General features: G+C 30.3%; 1 protein-coding gene across 1 annotated transcript in view; it reads left to right on the top strand.

Moving 5' to 3' along the window:
- LOC149426329 (RYamide receptor-like) overlaps positions 1–18,970 on the top strand; it is a 180,029-nt gene extending 161,059 nt beyond the window's left edge. Inside the window, exons 10-11 of the mRNA XM_089636425.1 lie at positions 14,488–14,574; positions 18,192–18,970. Coding sequence (XP_089492551.1) covers positions 14,488–14,574; positions 18,192–18,680 — 576 coding nt within the window. The 3' untranslated portion in view covers positions 18,681–18,970. The remainder of the gene's footprint in view (positions 1–14,487; positions 14,575–18,191) is intronic.
- Positions 18,971–20,074: the final 1,104 nt, after the last annotated feature.

The following is a 20,074-nucleotide window of genomic DNA, read 5'->3' as shown; positions in this document are numbered from 1 at the left end:
TTTTGTGTTCTCTTTTCATCGCTTCGTATATACTATACATGTTTGTGTTATATTATTTCATCTGTATTGGTTTAAGACGTAGTTTTTGCAAGCAACCTTCCAATATTTTTTTAACATTTTTTTACTTTCGTTATTTAAAATGTGGGTGTGGTTTTGTTTGAAAGAGGGCGTTCCTGTAAAGCAACATTTTAATAAATTCATGTATCACGCAATAGTTTTTAGAAAGATGTTGTCAATCTAACCACTGTTCTTAAAAGATTTAAAAAGATTTTTTAAATGAAGTGAGTTATTTTTCATGAAGTGAGTTATTCTAAAGATTAATTCAATTGGAAACATTTTTATTTTTTGTGAGTTTGTCTTTAAAATATTTTTTTACAGTGTTTATTATTTTGATGTTATCATTAATGTTTCTAATTTCTTCAGGTAGTCGATTGAAAAAAATTCTTGCCCGGTAAGTGTAATAATTTTGTGCAAAGGAAGTGTTTAATTTTGGGCATGGAAAAATATATTTAAGTCTAGTACGGTTTTCAGTTAGAAATTGATACTTGTCTTTTTCTTTTATGATTTGAATTAGTGCATTTTTAATATAAAGATCTTTAAATGAAGGCACTTGAAATTCTTCGAATAATCGATCCGTTGGGTAATCGGAAGGTTTTCGTAATATTATTTTAATTATTAACCTTTGTACCACTTCTATTGGAGTAAGGTTAGTTTTGTATGTGGATCCCCAACTAATGATACCATATTGTAGCGTTGATTGGACCAAGGCATAATATATTAAATATAGGTTTTTTAAAGACAAAAAATTTCTGATTCTTAAAAATACATATATCAGTTTTCTGATTTTTTTTACAATTTGACATATTTGTTCCTTCCAATTCAAATTTTTATCGATAATTACTCCTAGATATTTGATTGTGTTTGTGTTTTTTAGTATTGTGCAGTTTTGGAGACAGTAATTTTTATTATGTATTTTGGAATTGTCATGAATGATAATGTTAAAATTTTTAGGGATGTCTTTTGTGTGTATTGCAAATGGAATTACATATGTTTTATCGCTATTTAGTGATAGCAAATTAATGTCGAAGAAATTCTTAAGAGTATTTATGTCTTCAGTGGCTTTAAGTATTACGTTTTCCCAAGTTTTTTCGCTTATTATTAGAACTGTGTCGTCGGCATACGAAGTAATTTGGCCATGTAGTGGTTGAAAGAAAATGTCGTTAACATATATGGTGAAAAGAATTGGTCCAAGCACTGTACCTTGCGGGATTCCAAAGTCAGAATGTTCTTTATCGCTATTGACATTATTTATTTTTACGACTTGTGGTCGATTTTTTAGGTAGTTTGAAATCCATTTAATCGCATTGTCTTTTATGCCTATATTATTCATTTTTTTTAGTAGAATCTTATGCGATATGCTATCAAAGGCTTTCCTTAGATCAATAAATATACCTGCACATTTTTTACTTTTATCTAAAGATTCGTAAATGTATGAAGTTACGTTAGCAATAGCATCTTGTGTGCTGAGAGATTTTATAAATCCAAACTGGTTTTTGTGTAGTATTTTATTATTATCTAGGAAATTGACTAATTGTTTTTTTACTATTTTTTCAAAGATTTTTCCTATATTTGAAATTAAACAGATTGGTCGATAATTTGTTACTTGATGTGGATCTCCAGATTTGTAAATAGGTGAGATTATTGTATTTTTGTAGTTCGTTGGAAATATTCCTTTTGTTAAACGTAGGTTTATTAAATGAGTGATTGGTTTTATTAAATAAGGTTTCATAGATTTTAACATATGTGCCGTAATAGAATCAAAACCGGGAGACGAACCTACTTTCATAGTATCTATTATTTTTATGATTTCACATTCTGTTGTCGTTTCAAACGTTGAGAGTATATTACGTTCCTGTAAGTTTTCATTATTATGATTTTCCGGGATAAAAGATTTTTGGATATTTTTCGCAAGATTTTTTCCGACATTAGCAAAAAAAGAGTTAAATATGTTTGCACATTGTTTAGGTTGCATATTGGCATCTATAATTTATCATGCTCAATATATTTTACGTTTTGTGTTTTTTTTGTATTGTCAATAGCCAAATTAACTGTTTTCCACATTTGTTTTTGGTTATTTTCTGAGGATAATATTTTATTTTTAAAAAAATCTTCTTTACTTTTTTTAATATAGGCTGTTAATTTATTTTTATATTTTTTATATAAAATATATGCATTTTCATTTTGGGGATTTTTAAAGTTGTCTTGTAAAGTTTTTCTTTGTTTCTAATAGATATTATAAGTCCTTGTGTAATCCAAGGCTTTAAACATCTTAATTTAGATTTTATGTGTGTTGTTGTTTCATTTGTTGAATTTTTAATGTGTTGCGACAGGGTATTTTCAAAGTTAGTCGAACATGTTTCAGTGTCATTACTGTTTAAAACATTGTTCCAATCCTCTTTTTTTAGCTTTTCAGTGAGAATGGTCATATTAATGGTGGATTTTTTAGTTATTATATTATGTTTTTTTTGTTTAATATTGTTATTATATAGAAGTAAGCATGAATGATGGTCAGTTATGTTAGTTTTCCAAACAATTGATTTTAATTTGTGAAGATTTTTAATATTTACGTTTGTCCAGATATGATCTATTAATTAATTAATTAATTAATTAATTAATGTTGGAGTCCTCGTATTTTTTAGGCAGTTATATTTTGTAAACCTGATATTTTGTTAAAGCCTGAAACTTGATCAGATTTCCCCAGTTTGCCAATAATAATCAACGGGGTTTTTCAAGAAATTACCCTCTACTCTATCTCTGGAGGATCTCAGTAAAATGTCTAGTGAAACATAGAAATTCATAATTTCTCATCAAACTTGAATATAAAGGTTGGTCTTTAAAGGTTTATGTTAAAATAAGAGTATTACTTCTAACTGACACAGAGCTTTAAAAGAAAAGAAATTAAATGATAAAACTAAAATAAAAACAGACATAAAATTAACCATAAAGCAGCAAATTCGTATATTTCAGCAAAGTATTTATGAAGAATTTGTTTCATCGCTAATAAGTAATAAATAAAGTCTAAATAATATGTTCAATAAATTCCTATATTTGTTACCAAAATTATACAGTAGATTTTTAGGAGTAAGAGAGAGCCCGGTTTTTAAATTATTACATAAAACGTTAGCATTTTGTCTCGTATTTCTAGTCTTTGCATATAATTTATTTTGGCAAGAATTTCATGGCTGTCAATACCATCATTAATAATTTTATTTAATAGAACAGGGTCAACACAACCCGCCTATCAGACAGCGTAATCAAATGTAGCTGTTTCATCAGAATGATGTGATTAATATTTTGAAAATTCAGCTTAAAATTAATTAATCTGAGGAATTTGTGCTCCATCTTTTCTATGTTATTGAAATGTTATCAGTTAATTGTGAAATAGTCACCAAATAGGCAAATTATACAATAAAAGATATAAATTTGTTTTAGACCACTTTAATTTTAATTGTACTCTACCGGTTTTGGTAGCACAATTCCTTCGTCAGGAGAATATTAAAACTCTAAATAATATGTTTAATCAATTCCTATATTTGTTACCAAAATTATACAGTCGATTTTTAGGTTAGCAACGGGATACACAGGGAGAGCACAGGGATAACAACTTGTTATCCCTGTCGCATTACCATTGTTCACATTTTCTATCAAAGAAGACGTGTATACCAGTCTTTTAGAAAAAAAGCTTTTATTACACTTATTATTAAGAAGGGGGATACACAGTATTGGAAAATTATATGCTTATATCAAAACTATGCATCTTAAGTAAAATCAAACTCTTCAACTTATGTATTACACGATTATCGACCCGAACAACAAGGTTTTTTTCAAGTCAGAATTAAACTTATGGCAGTTCACCGACTTTATTATTAATTCTATGGACAAAAATAAACAGGTTGACTCGATCTATACTGATGTTTCTAAAGTTTTTGACAATGTGAATCATGATATACTAGAATAAACTAGAAAAAATAGTATGGAAGAATGTGAAAATCTTCCCAGGTGGTTCTCATCTTACATTAAAAATAGAAGTCAAGCTGTTGCCTTAAAAGGTTTCAGGTTTAATTTCACAGTAATTGGCATTCTGTAGGGTTACCTCAAGGTTCCCATTTAGGGCCTCTGCTCATTACATTGTACTTAAATGACATCAAACATATCTTCAGTCATTCTGATTTTGCTTATTAGATGATTGTAAATAATTACAAGAAGATATTCATAAAATGTATGAATATTACATAAAAAATAAATTATTTTAAATCATAAGTCATGCGAAAGCATTTTCACGTGAAAATCACCAATCATCTATACACACCACCTGAACCACTTTACTCTTCAACGAATTGAAAAAATCAGAGACCTTGGAGGATTATATAACTCTAAATTGATATTTAAAAATCTTGTTACTTCAAGGCCTAAAAATAAATGGGCTTCATTCTACGCATCACAAAATTATTCAGTTACCTTTACACTTAAGCTACTATGTAAGATTTCATCTTGAATTTGCATCCGCCATTTGGAATCCTTAATACTAAACTAATATTAACCGAATTGAAAGTATTACAAAAAATTCATATATTTCAAAGAATATTTTGAACGAAATGTTTCTGTATAAGATCGTGAACTATCTTTTTGACTACCAGCTCTATTAGCAAATATTGCATTTCGTTATCCTGAACGCAATACTAGATGGAATAGCTTATTTTACGTACATCATTACATCATTAAAAATCAGAGATATATATTTTGACAAACATGCTCATTTCTGAAAACAGCTGATAAATTTACATATCTAGGAATAATCATTGATAAAAACGTAAAATGAAAAGATCACACCTGCCATAAAATAAATAAAATTAGGAAATTAATTTATATATTATTACGAATCATCAAGAAAAAATCTAAACTCAATATATTATGCATTAGCACAGTCTGTTCTGCAATATGCCATTATCAGTTGGGGAGCAGCTTACAAAGCTAGTCTGACCGTCATATAAATTGTACAAAAAGTCATAATACAAATAATACTAAAAAAACCTCCACAATTCCCCACTGAACGCGTATTCAAAGAATTCATAGTTCCTACATTTAAACACTTATTTACGAAAAATTCAATTATTCAAATTATAAAAGAAAAAGATAAATGCTCATTCATAGCTGAAAATCGAACCAGACTTAAATGTATATTTGCATGCCCTAAACTACACATTTCTTTTGCACAGCACCGTTATAACCTCCAAGGAAAACATTTCTTTAATAAATTACCAGAAGAAATTTGAAGCCTTAATGAAAAAACAAATATTGAAGTATTTAAAAAAAATATTTTAGGGAAATGGTTAACAAAAAAACTGATTCCCCTAGTTTCACTTGAAAATCTGACAAATTATCCTACTATACTCTATTTACCCTCCATAAAATATATTGTTTTCTTCCTTCCAAATACAATAATTGGTATGGATTTTCATTTTGTCATTTTTATTGCTTTGTAACCTAGTTATATTATTTTTTCACAAATGTACACTCCTCTTTTTTAATGGAAGTTGTAATGTTTTCGCCTTTTCACCATTTTCTTTTATTTTTATTTGTTTAAAACAATATAAAATTTTCTTCTCTCTTGGCTATGACCGATATTTAATTTTTTCTCTAAGGCTTTGCATATGTGTTCGCAGGGATGGAAAATCCTCCCCTACAACACATAAGCCTCCATGAAAATTGGACCCTTTTCTTTGATATCTACAGAAAGCTACTTAAAGCTCTCTTGTACTATATATCTTCATAGACATATGTACTCAACTAATTAATACGTTATTTACGAACTTGAACGCAAATATTTCCGTATTTATATTGTAATTAAATTCCATCAAACGTTGTGTAATTTTTTTGATTTATGATATAGGATTTTAATTACCTTCATTTTTGTGGTAACCCCCTTGGTTCTGATCGAGGTGTTGAGTTTCACAATTTTATTGGTCTTTCCATTGCAAACCTAGACTTAAATGAATTCTCTGGATGAGCTAACTTTCCTATTGTAATTATTCTGATTCCCTGCACCCTAACAAAGTCGTAGTTAAACGCTGATAAAAGATATTATACATGTTTATTTGGACAAGTAATTTAATATAACTCAAATGGTTAATTGTTAGTAAATTTGATTTTGGTAAACTCTTGGGTCTGTGTGGCGCCACTCCTTTATGATTCTGCTGCTATAAGGTACATGTAAAGATTGATTTAGTAGGTTAATGTAATTAGCTAATTGCATATTTGACGAACTCGGAATAGCCCATTTGCTGGCATAATTTGGCTCCAAATCCTCCTGCAAGTAAACGAGATGATCGTGAGTCAACAAGAAATTTGCACAATCCTTTGACACGGCTCTTTGATTGATACCTAAGTTATCGCGTCCCAAAGAGCCTTCCACGTCATCATGTACTGCATTCAAGTTTCCCCTCGGGTCTCGATACCCCCAAATTCCGACCCCTCCTTGGACTACAATTTACTTAGGGCGAACCGGTTTCGTCCTATATACAATCATATACTCACGGTTGGTGTGGACTTACGGGTCGTGAATCCTCATTCCACGTTTAAAAGAAAATGCGATAGTGGTCTATAAGACCTAAAATGCAAGCTGTATGCAGGTCCGGATTCTCCAGTAAACAGTACATACGAATAAATATATGTATACATACAGTTTAGGAAAGGTTTATAACTCGCAATACGAGGCTATCTACCTCGCATTCCGAGCTCGGATCTCGCGCCAAGAACTCTGCGAAGCTCTAGGTCTGGTAACCGAATATATACGTACTAATAAGGTGATACTAATAAATACTAGTAGAATAAGGTCATATTTGATAGTTTGTTTTGGAGAGCTATCGAACTCCAGGCTTTTGTTTGTTTGGTTTTGACGTTTTTATTTAAGAGAATCGCCATCTCTATTTGATTTGGTTAATGGTCTTGTTATAGGAGCGACCACTGCCTCCTATAGATGAACTGTATTTGTTTTAAATTTTACCTCCAGGGTTCAACATTAATTTTTGTTCATCCTATCCCGTGATTTTCCAATTGTTTCAAGTGGTTGATTGCCACATTAGAGAGTACTCGACCCTCAAATATCTCAGGCAACTGATGGGGTTTTGTATGAGCACCCAATCAATAAAATTCAAATGTTTCGTATAATTATTCGATATAATCCTACTAACCCGTGATTTTTCAATTGTCGATTGTGATTGATAGGTATTTGTAAGCACGCATCTTCCAGCTGTTTCAAGTAACTAATAAAAACTGTGCGATTATCTAATCAATGGTATTCAAATGTTTCATGTAATTTTTTGATATAAATCTGGCTAACCCGTGATTTTTCAATTGTCGTTTGTGATTGATAAGTATTTGTGAATGACCCAAATCGCTGCACATTGCACAATAACATCCTGATGTTTATTCTTATAACTCCGATAAATTATCTAGTTACGGCCGAGGTCGTTTCCAAACTATGCAGTTGACCCAATTCTCCAGTGAGCTCTTTATTTGTAAACAAATAATATAAACATCTCCTGACACACTAACCTAAATGTGAGATTTGTTTATTTTAAAATTCCTTAGAAGTCATTTGTGCCTCTTTACTTTTATTGTGCACTATTTATTAAAATATTTTTAAATCCTTTATTGAAGTTAAACTATTTATTTCATTTCCCGAATTTAGTAAATTTACTAGGTTTAATTGAAGAATAAATATACATATATAAGTACACATATCTCGATTATCAAAATATGTTAACTAAGAGTACATATATTAATAAATAAATATAAAATATATGATTCTACATAGTCTTGAATATTAATAAATACATTTTTTTTTTTCAATAATATAGATATGTCCTCGGGTAGGTATTAAAATCGCTACCATTTCGATGCTTCGATTAATAAATAAAATACATATATATAATTACATTACTCATATATATATTCTTTATATACAATATATTATTTTATATTTATAAATATATATACAAATATACAATATACATATATTAATGTGTAATTCTTTGTTTTGTTGTTTTAATTTAATATTCAATTGATATACTTCCATTTCACGGCCCTTCTGTGTCTCCTGGGACCTGAAAATTATTTATAAAAGGAAAACTCACCCACGTCAAGGTATTTCCGGTCGGGTAGTACACAACAACCTTGATGAAGAAATCCTACCTAATTAATTGTATTTTTCAACTAATTTCAAAATAAATCTTTTCGACTATTTATTCCTATTTAATATTTTATTCTCGCTTGAATCGTATAAATTAGCTGATATTTAATTTTTCTTCCGAACGAAATCCTAATCCAGAAAACCCGTTGATTTAATAACACCTTTCTAGTTTAGGCTTTTGAATGATAGCTGTTTCAAATTCTTTTTCGAAATGATAGACTGATGATTAAAATTCCGGTTAGAACGACAAACACTTTTAACACTGTCGCTATACGCACGATGGATTTTAATTGAACAATTTATTAATTCTAAATTTCTTTTTATATAAATTGATAAGAAAATTTTTTCCGAATTGCGCAGACTTTTAATTATCTTTATTCTTAATAAATTAATTTCTTTTCCGAACTGTTACTTTTAGAACAAAGGTTTGAGCATTTGTTGTTATTTCTTTTCGAACTGTCTAGATTGTGTTTATTTTAAACTAAGACGTAAATATTTATTACTATTATTATTATTTTTTAACCAAATTGACGTTAAATTATAATCTATTTTTAAATATCAATCCGCGAACCCGTTCACTCTAGATTAACGATAAAACTCTCCACTAAATTCTAATGTTTTCACTTTGAATGAAATAATTATTTTTAAATTTTAATAATTCACTTTTAACACTTTTTGCACTATCCACTTTTAACACTTTTAAGCACTTCACACTTTACTTTTAAAGCACTGAGTTTAAACTGTATTTGTTTTATTGTTTGATTTAATTTAACTGACTTATTAAATTTCACTGACTCTAGCACTTGTATTTTTCACAAAATTTTCCTAAGTCCAGGGCTTATTTAAAATTTAACACTTAAAGATTTTTCACTGTTAATCCTACCAAAGACGTAGTACTGCCACGTAACAACTTTTCGAATCCTCGGCGCGACTGTCTCCTGACTGATGTGTTCCATCTTTTATACCCCTCTCAGGTTCCAAAAGACGTATCTGAATTTCTCTTGATGCTTAATTCTATCTCCTATCAACTCGTAAATCCGAACACCCCTCCCATCAATATCGATTGTGCTTCCATAAGATGTTCTGCTTTCCGGCTCTAGGCGGTGGTCAGTTTCCATCTCACAAATCTAAGTCGATAGGGTCCGAATCGGGTAAGTCTGCGTTAATCGCCCAAGCTCCCTTTGTCCTCTGTTCATACAAAAATGTAGTTAAAATCTCATGATTTTGTGTTCCTTTTTTTTCTCAATTCGCGATAGGTCCATCCTCAATAACATATATATAGATCTCAATTTTATGCATCTCGTGCGAAATTGTTTAAATCCATGCTGAAATCTTTACTATGCAGTTTAGAATTTCGATTTGTTTAAATTCTACTTAATTTCATTGTCACCTATATGAGCTTTTCCATTTTCACCAGTACTTTCTCTCTTAATGCCGCAGATTTGACTTTTTCCTTATCTTTTGGATTTTCTTTTATCCGCGACGTTTTCTTGCACAATTTTCTTCTTTATTTTTTTTGTTATTTCTCATAACTCTATAACTAATTATTTTCCAAGTCGTATTTATTTATTTCACGGATAAATTTGAATTGTATCACTTTTCTCCACTTGGATTATTCTTTATCTCCGTTCTTTACCCTTCCTTTTATCTTTTCTCCACTTTTCCCGATGTGTGTGGTCTCCAGGAAAATTTCATACTTCATCTATTATTAATTAATATATAGTTTTCCACACTTCTATGGGAGATATACCTAATTTGACTCTGGGATATCTGTCACTTTTATTGCCTGATCCAATCTCCGCCCCATCCTCCATCCCTCACTTACAAGATTTCACATAAATTATATGTCTAGACACCTGTTTACGTTTAAAATTTTGGTACTAGACTCGTAAATTTAATTTAATTTCAAACCTATTAATTTTAATCTCTTTTGCTTAATCTAAATACTTCATAAGGTCCACGTTAAAGTTAATCGCTTTTCTAATCGTTTATTACCTTAACGTAAATAAAAATCATGTTCGGATTTTGATTGTTTATCCTTCAAAATATACATGAGACCGCCAACCTTTTATCTTGTTTCGATCCCTCCGTAATATTGGGTAACTCTAATATATATCTAACCTAATAATTATGTAAAATGTCTACTTTTCCTGAATCTAATCTATCGCTATATGTTTAGTTTTACTGTCTTCTTCTGATACTCGATTTTCACGTCCCTAGGACCTTCGTAGCAGTCCAAAATCTCTGTATTATCCTTCCATTCGATCGCCGCACTTTTCTAAAATGTGTATTTTTTTTGCGAGATTTTTCATTCAAAATTGATTTACCAATATGTCCGTTTCATCTTAAATTGATAACGATTAATTTCCATTGTTTCCAAAACTCTCACCTCTCTTTAGTACGATTTTTATCGAACATGACACCCTCCTTCTATCATAAATAATTGTACTACAGTTGAAAATTCTGCCAGTGATTTTCCTTCGCTTTTCCCGTCCTTTTTTTATACTATCACGTTTATAGTTTTTCCATTGCATTTTCGTGTGTGTGTTTTTCAACTTGTAAAATCTTCAAAGCACTCGATTTCAATGGTTCGCCATCCCATAAACGTCTCAGTTATTGTAAACATTTCCAGGAGTTTGTCACCTTGAAAGTCGATGTTGACCCTAAAGTGCGTTCACCTCTAATTTCTGTGGGAAAGAAGAAGCCATTAATTATCTTTTTTATTGCCCGATCCAAAGTTTTATTCCTTTGTCTGTATTTGGTGTACGCCTCTCCGTTCACTGATTGGTTACTCAAAATTTTATAGCTCTTTGTTCAGATCTATTGGTTGACAAAATTCAATATTTATTTATAGGCCTAGGAAAGGGGAAGTACCAGTCGTCCTAGACGATTTTACGACCTCTCTGCTTAAGTCCCGGAACCTTGATTTAATTTCAACTATTACAGGTGTCTACTGCAAGCAAGCTGGATCAATTCTTTCTCCGCCAGATGTCGTTAGCATGTCCGTTTTCATAAATAATTTGCATATTTTTTTGCAGCTATGGTTTATCTGTTTTTTTTCACTGTGATTTAAAGCCTTTCATCACAAAGTGTAGTATAAATTAAAACAGTATGACTTGTGAAAATTGTATATTTACTGTTAAAAAACACAAATAATAATAATATTATGGATATTTTCTACTGTACCCTAAAAACTTTAGATCAAACTATGCTTACAGTGTACCTAAATAATTATTTTATAATAACTATTATTAGATTAGGTAACTAAATATATTCCTGATCCATGATATGTATCATATGTGTGTTTATTCCACGCTGTTAACTAACGACATTTAATTCCAAAGAACCAGTTAAATTACATCAAAAATGAATATTATATTCAATTTGCCCGTAAGATTTAAAAAAATGAAAACTATTATACTCAGTACATACCCTTTTTAATGCTACATAACAAATTATCATATCATTAGTGTTTTTCCAAAGGTCTTGGTTATGATCTGATATTTAAATAAGGACTTCAAGTTTGTATATTTTGTAATTCAATCTCGAAGTCATATATTACCTATTCTTAACGTAGGCTGACTATTTAGACTGGGGTGCTTTTGTGTTTTCTACGGAATTGTTTCGTAGGACCTACTATCTTTTAAACAATGAGTAGTAAGATTTATTGTCATCTTCTCACTTCCTTATGGAATTAAATATTTAATGGTATTTTGAGACATGGCCTAGATCACTAATGGCACACTCCAAATGGCACACGCCATTTGAGAAAGCGCCTAAACTCACTATATTTACCCCCCCCCCCCCCTTCGCCATTCTTCAATAAATTATTTGCAGATCTCCCCTAAAAACGAATCATCGTAACTCATAGAGTTAAAGTCTGGTTATTATTACAGACATGTGTGTTGTTTGATAGACATAAGATCCCACTCTACTTAAATAGTTGTTTTTGAAGAAAATTAAACTATTTTTTTTTAGTATAAATTATATTTTTAAAGTAAATTGTTCCTAGTTCCTTGTCCATCAGTTCAAATACCAGTGACTCCTCTAGGAATAAATTATATTTTTTTATATCACGCGGTTCGTTCAAATATTCTATAAATATGTCAAATACTTTTAATGACATTTTTAATCATTTCAAAAGCGTGGTCTCATCCAAACAATCTGCTGTGTTTCTTTACATTGTATGTAGACAATCAGCTCAGCATCCCCAAAAATGAAATAATTCCCGTGTGGCCTGCATTGCAGAGATAATATAAAATAATGATCTGTAATACTAGTTTGATACAACAATCAGAAGTCGATTCGGTCGAGATTACATCCAAGTCAAGGTTTGACTTTGTTTGTAATTGATATCACGGAGAAAATTTTTGGCATAAGGGGTTGTATTATCCGTTGTAATACAGAATTTATCGTACTGCATGCTTTGGATATGCACTATTTTACTATATTTATCAAAAGGTTTGGGAGGCTATCGTCAATATTTTTCATTATTTTTTGGAATAAATCTTTTTTACAAATCACCACAATGATGTGCAGAGGGCGTACATATCTCGGACTAACGATAAAGGGTCTTCGTTAATCTGACTGTATTTTGGACAGAGATTTATGAAAATTAAAGAAGGTTAGAAAATCTTTGTCTTACGTAAGGCCAAGTAAATACAATATCTTTTATTGGTTCAATGAAGCCTTCTCCTCTCTCATGACATGTCTTTGTTGTTATAAACCTTTAACTATTGTACTATCTACTTCAAAACAGTCCAACCACCTCACTTTCTACATCGCAAAACGTTGTTTTCAATTTCACTTAAAATAGACGGCGACTTCTTTGAATGTTTGGTCGTCTTCAAAGATTATTATGATATAGTTCATGAAATGTAGTCGTTAAACAACCTTAGAGAAGATAATCATTTAAAGCTGTGACCTACTAGATATACACCAACTATACGTTAAAACCTACTAAACTACATTTTTGACAAAAAAAAATAAATTTCAACATACACAAAATAACACTAACAGACCAGTTAGACAAGCGTACAAAGAAAACATAAAAACTCCGACAGTAAATTCAAACTTTGGACAAAGACACTACCAATACCATGCTATAAAAGCTTTCAACAGTTTAAAACTTGAAATTAAAATTGAGGAAAATAAAAATAAGTTCACACACAAAATTACAAAATGGATTAAAGAACAAAAAAGACAATATTACCAAAATGACATAGTATAAAATAAAAATAAAACCTACACGTAACACACAAAACCAATATAAACACACATCACTCACAAACACACAGGATTATTTTCATTGTACTACTTTTTAATTTTAAATATATTATTATATATTTCGTATTTTTAATTTTAAATGTATTATTTTCTTTTTAAATGTATTTTTATGTATTTCGTATTTTTAATTTTAAATGTATTATTTTCTTTTTAAATGTATTATTTTCTATTTAAATAATATGTAGATTATATTTTTATATTATAAAATGAAGGCCTCAGCACGGGCAAGCCACCCAGTGAGGCCTACATTACTGGAAAACATAAATTGTAAAAAATAATGTGCCAAATAAAACTAAAAAAAAAAAAAAAAAGTTCATCAACTCAGTTCGAGAGTTGAAAAACATTACTTATTTCTTACATTATCAATATTATGAAGAGATGATTATGTTTGTTTTGGTCGTAATAACAAGGAGTTATTATTAAACTTACAACCAAACAATAATCTGTATTGCTTAGATGACAGTGATAATTGGCTTCATTCTGGTATTCGTTGGTTGTTTGTTATAAAAGACGCGCATTTAGATAAACACGGTTTGTGTTAACCTTCAACGTAGTGTTTAAACCTACCTATCAAAACAACAACAAAAAACACTGAAAAAATGTCATGTGGGGTTTAGTTACAAATATTACACGTAAGATTAAAGAAGTGTCAAATTGAACAATTTCTTTTTAAAACATCGTTGTAATATTTTTGTTTTCGGAAGGCATATTATGCATGAAAATTAAACAACACCATTTATCTATATTTTACGACATGTCATCTTTGAAGTTGGAAACTAAATAAAACAATTTAAAATTACAATAAAAAATACAATTTTATAATTAGAACAGGAAGCATATTGAAAAACTAAGGTTCTTTAGTGTTTTATTAGGCAGCAATAGGCAGCAACCGTCTTTGTGATTACTTAACTTTAACAATGGCCTACTTATTTTGTGTTTTCTTTTCACAGGAAAAATTCAAGAGAGAGTTTAAACAGCGCTTCCCTTGCGGCCAGAGAGGATGGAGGCACCCCAATGCAAATGAAAGCTTTGATATGGTGAATATTGTTTGTTTTTTAAGTAAAGTAACGAAGATAAGTTGAATATTTTCGAAAAACAAAATGGTGCGATGAAATGAAAATTCCATTCGATTCAAGGGTTCAATATTTACTTACACTCTTCACCAAAGCTTTCGTATAAAGCTGAAGTCATATATTCTGTAATGACTGCAATAACAACGGCGAATAAAAAATAAATTAAATTTATAAGTAGAAGTACTTATACTTATTTTCAATTGATATTCTTCATGATTTGCGGAATAGCTTAAATCCTTATTCTTTCATTAAAGATACTAGTGTAGTATAAGAGTATTTTTTTAAATAGTATAATCTTTCTTTCCCGAACCTTCAATTTTATGTGAGAGTATTTTAAATCGATTAAAAAATATACTCAAAAATCATTATTTCGTCACAATTTTTATTTGCATAAAAATGCAAATCAAACTTATTTTACTTGCTATTTAAAATCTAATTTAAATCATCGGACAATAAAATAACATTTGTACCTAGTAGAACCTTTTTAAAATAAATAAAAATAATGCGTACTATAAATCTTTTAAAAAAATCTTGTTTAAATTTTTTACGGATTATCTAGGTTTCCACAAATATTAGTTTTAGGATTTCGTAAATATTTTTTTTTAATTGTAACAACACTTGGTGACATATAGAATAGAATACAAATAGAAAATACTATGAACAATATTTTAATTGTAATTTTGTTACTTGGAATCTGTAATTCTAAAAGGGCAGATTGCTTGTTCTAAGAAACTTCTAAATTCTGTGAAGCTAAAATAGATTAAATGTTTGTAAACACTTACCTAATATTTGTTTATGGGTAGGAAAGGTATCTTATTAAATTCTGATTTTTTGTGAAAGAAGAAACTTCATAAATTATTTATCTAATTAAATAATAACTCATTATAAAACATCGATTAATTTTAAAGAAATAATCAATCATTGTTTATTGTACAGCAAGGGGATGGAAAATAAGGACTTCAGAAGATTGGAGAATGTCCAACTACTCTACATAACTTCATATTATGGTTTTATCCACAGCGATTCTAACAAAATTTCACTCAAGACATCCGGTATGAGAAATCAAAATATTCCAATAAATACCGCACCGCCAGCGGATAATTTTTCCTGTTTTTGAATTGCTCTGGCAGTTATTTTGCATGACCCTTTGATGCTTTTCCTTCGTTCTTCTCCTCGTACGTAAATCACATAGAACAGTGACAGCTTTATATCCAGAGTCTACATTTCTAGATGATTTGTAAATAACATAAAACAGTATATTTTACATAAATGTCAAATGATGTCAGTAAGTAAGTGTGATCCTGTGAAAAAAAACTAATCTTTTTCAAATTAAAACCTTTCTCACCCATTATTTCTCAACTACTGTGCCAATATATTTTTTTTCCTGTGCCAGAGTAGACGAAGCAAAATTTTTAATACTCCATTTTCCCTTTGATGGGTAAAAACCTCGGTAAACTTAAAAGTTTTAGACTTCATTTTAAAGCTTATTTTTTTCTTTGCAATTATTTTACTTTGTGAAAAAAATCCACAGTTTCGAACAGATAATACGAAAACCAGCGCGTAGGCTTTAGAATGTTATATAAACGTCATACCTACGAAAATACATGTTTATGGGTAGGTCAACAAAGGATTCTTCAACATTTGAAAAAAAAGACCATTTTGAGAATAAACAATGAATGTATAATTCAGAGAAAAATAAAAAAATTGTAGGTGGGTTTGGGTTTTGTCCGAACATTACAATTTCCAAATGTAAAATGACTTTTGAATTCAAATGACCTCATATTGAATTGGCAGCTAATTAGCAATTACGTAAGAATATTTCAAAACATGCACAACATCACAGACAACCGAAACAGTACACATGTTCGGTTTCAAAGTGAAATGTCAATAAAATTAATTTCAATAGTATGTATAATATGACAGTTTTGGTAGGTAACCAGTTTCCCTACAAAGAAAACACAAAAATCTATACTTTTAGGGCTTCACTAATAAACGTATTTTAAATTTTACACTGCTGTTATTCAACCATTAACGAAAGGTACATAGTTGAATATCAGTTATGTTAAATTTACAATTTAAACACGTTTATCAGTTAGAGATTCAGTATATATAGTTACAAGTTATTTTAGAAAGAAAAACTAAATAAAGAAAATAATACATAGTACGTGTATTTCGTTATTTTTACTGTTGACTTTTATTTAAAAAAAATAGAAATATTCATGAAACATGAATATGAATAATCAATAAGTACCGGTAAAACTTTTTGTAAAACAATAATTAAACTTTTTTACCTCATGAACATTGAAAATAATTTTGTTATAATGTATATAATTAACTTTCTGTCTAAGAAAACAATCCAAGTTGGTACTGTCTTCCTTCGACTTGTTATGTATTTGAATATTAAACTTTTGCCCAATCTGTGTAAAGTCGGGTATTCTGTGGAATGCCGTCAACTGCCAACTAAATTAGTTTCTTTTTAAATAAGAACAAGAGTTTTATACAAAGTTTGTCCTTATTGAAGTAGTGATTTTATTGAGACTGAAACTCTGCATGTCTAGCTTTGTAGAAAGCTACGCAATTGGATTGTAGAAAATACACGATTGAGCGGGCGGCGTTTCGCATTTACGCCTCAGCAATTGAAAGAACACATAGCAGGAGCATATTTATGTATTTAATATCAACAGTATAAATATACCAGTTCCATGATAACTCAACACAGTGACAATTCAACACACTTTTAAAAAGTGATATAAAGTCATTAGAAACGATGAAAAAAAAAATTAAACCTAACCTAATCTAACCTAACCTACTTAACCCAGTTAATAAAGTTTTTGTTTCATCACTTTCCATGACTGTATATAACTTTTTAAAGATGTGATGAATTATCATTTGGATGATTGGATAAACCGGATAGGTCACGAAATATACCACACACTAAATTACATTATATATGAAATCCCCCTTTCAAAGAACAAAATAATTTTCGAATGATTTAAAGTCCTTTGAAGTTCGATGTGCCACAGAAGAAAACCTCTACAGCTACCATAAAATTCCAAAAAAAAACAATGTCACTTACATAATATATATTTTGATGAGCGGTGGTTCCATTTCCTTTTTAAGCCGCATCCAGGCAGAGATAAAAGAGCTCAGAAATCATATTTTAGCTGATTAAAAAGGTCGCCTTTGTCGCCTCCATCAATTACCTTAATCACCTCGCCTTTCATCCCTAATCTTCTGATATGTGTTACATCAACACCGTTTACATGGTTGGTGTTTTTGCTTGAAAGGAGACGGAATTGTGTATTTCGTCTTTTAATAACCATGTAATTATTTACTGGTGTTATTATAAGTATCTTTCTTTCGTCATTGTCACATTGTTTTGCCAATCTCAAAGGAACAAGACGTTCCTCTCAGAAGGGTTCACGAAAGAATCAAGGTAATTCCCTGTGTAACTAACACGAAAGACTTTCTTTTCTTTAGCATATCTACCAAGCTCCCAGTAAATTCTTTAATACTCTGCCATTCAGTCAGTTTTTCAAATGACTTGAACAGATAATAAAGAATTTTTTTTTTTTGTTTAGGATAAAAACAACTCCATGGTCCACACGCGTCACTCTTCAGTGCGTTCGACGTATGATTGGCGGCGGTCTACTCGGGGACATGGCTCCATGTATTACTCGGGTTCATCCAACAGCAACGCCGGGTCCAGGTCCGCCTACCCCCACCAAAACCTGCTCAACCGCAAACCCAGCAACAACTTCCACTTCGACACAACGAACAACAACCAACGACAACGAATTGCCTCAAGAAACAATATCACGTTCTGCCTCGATTCTACGCGTAACAACTGTGAAGCTAGCAGTCCCTTCGCAAGAAATTCAAACAGAAATAATGGATCAGCTCAGCTGTGTGAAGAAGTTGAGCCTTGCGCATCCATCTTGAATAGACATTCGCACGAACATCCAGATATTCCCGAAACCGAAATGTATGTCTTTCGTGATGAAATAAGAAGTAATATAATTCACATGAATAATAAAGAGTCTGGAGCAATGGAGGAAGTTACTATGTGAAGTGATATGTTAAGAACAGAGAGAACGAACGCTTGTTCAATGATTATCTTACTCAGAAAAATATATAATTATATACATAATTTAAAAAAAAATTATAAAGTATATTTTATCGTGAAGTTTATTCATAGCAGTTGAGTGGCCTAATGAATAGTTATTATTGTATACGACGTTCTTTAAGGAGTATTCAGTTTTTTATGACGAGAAATTCCCGATTTCTAACAATTGTCTTTTTAGTGTTAAGGTAATCGTGTGTAAAATAATAAGAATAATAGTTTGGATGAATATGTTTAAAATATAATAAAAAAAAATTGATTCTTCAATAAATCTGTGATCATTAAATCATGTTTTATTTGACCCGAATGTATAAAAAAATCAACAACAACTAAACACATGAAATCCAAGTCTACGAAATTATCTATGCAGACCATTGATGTATCTATACTTAGTTAATGATGCAGGCGGTAAAAAGTTTTGTATACATAAAACCCACAAATTTACCGTAGAGACGTCCCTGCCTGCTTGGATAAGTTTACACATCTGAATCCATTATTTAAAAGAAAACATTTTGTTATGAGGGCGAAAATAACTTTTTTTATTTTATTCGTTTAAACCATTTAAACAAATTTAAATCAACTAAATTATTCTCATCAATAGCAAGTTGTTATGCCAGTACGGAAACGAGATTTTCTCTTTGACCTTTGTTATGACACGAATGAAAGTATATTTATTTAGGAAATAAGCAGTCATAAATTGAAGTATAAACAATAATTATTCATATGTTTTAGACCAATAAAGTTCCATAATTGGACCTAAACAATATTACTTTTAAATAATACTGAAAAAAAATTAAGACATTGTACTATCATAGTTTCTTATCAGTTTGTCATTTTTTGTTTTCAAATTGGTCAAATGACTTCGTAAGATTCATTTGAAAGTAATGGTTTATTCGTGGGAAAACGTAATTTTTCGAAATCATCGTACATATATTTTTTTCTGAATTTTTTGAAAACTGTACGATTTTTTTTGATTTGTTAACTGTGGATTATAAGGTGAAAAACAAAAAAAAAACATGTTGAACATGTAGAATTATCCATATATGGTGTGATAGTCATTGAACCTTTTGAATATTTGGAGAAATTGTCCATTCACTCCATGTACCTAATTCTCTTGGACATGGGCACTAACGAGTCGACGCCTCTGTGACAGGGGATATTGATGTCATTGTTGTCACAGTTGCTACATGGGTGGGTCTGGACCAGGGAGAAACTGTGCAACCCGACCCAGATACCACCCATTCATTCGTGTGGATGAACAATTTTCATCTTGAAGAAAGACAAGTGGGTCTGGCTGAAATAGTTTTACAGAAGTGATTTTCCTCTAGGTGATTTTCCTCC

The sequence above is a fragment of the Hesperophylax consimilis genome, chromosome 1 (assembly GCF_061612785.1).
Source record: "Hesperophylax consimilis isolate HC1 chromosome 1, BYU_Hcon_1.0, whole genome shotgun sequence".
NCBI classification, from domain to species: Eukaryota; Metazoa; Arthropoda; class Insecta; order Trichoptera; family Limnephilidae; genus Hesperophylax; species Hesperophylax consimilis.
This window is presented reverse-complemented; position numbering and strand designations above follow the sequence as displayed.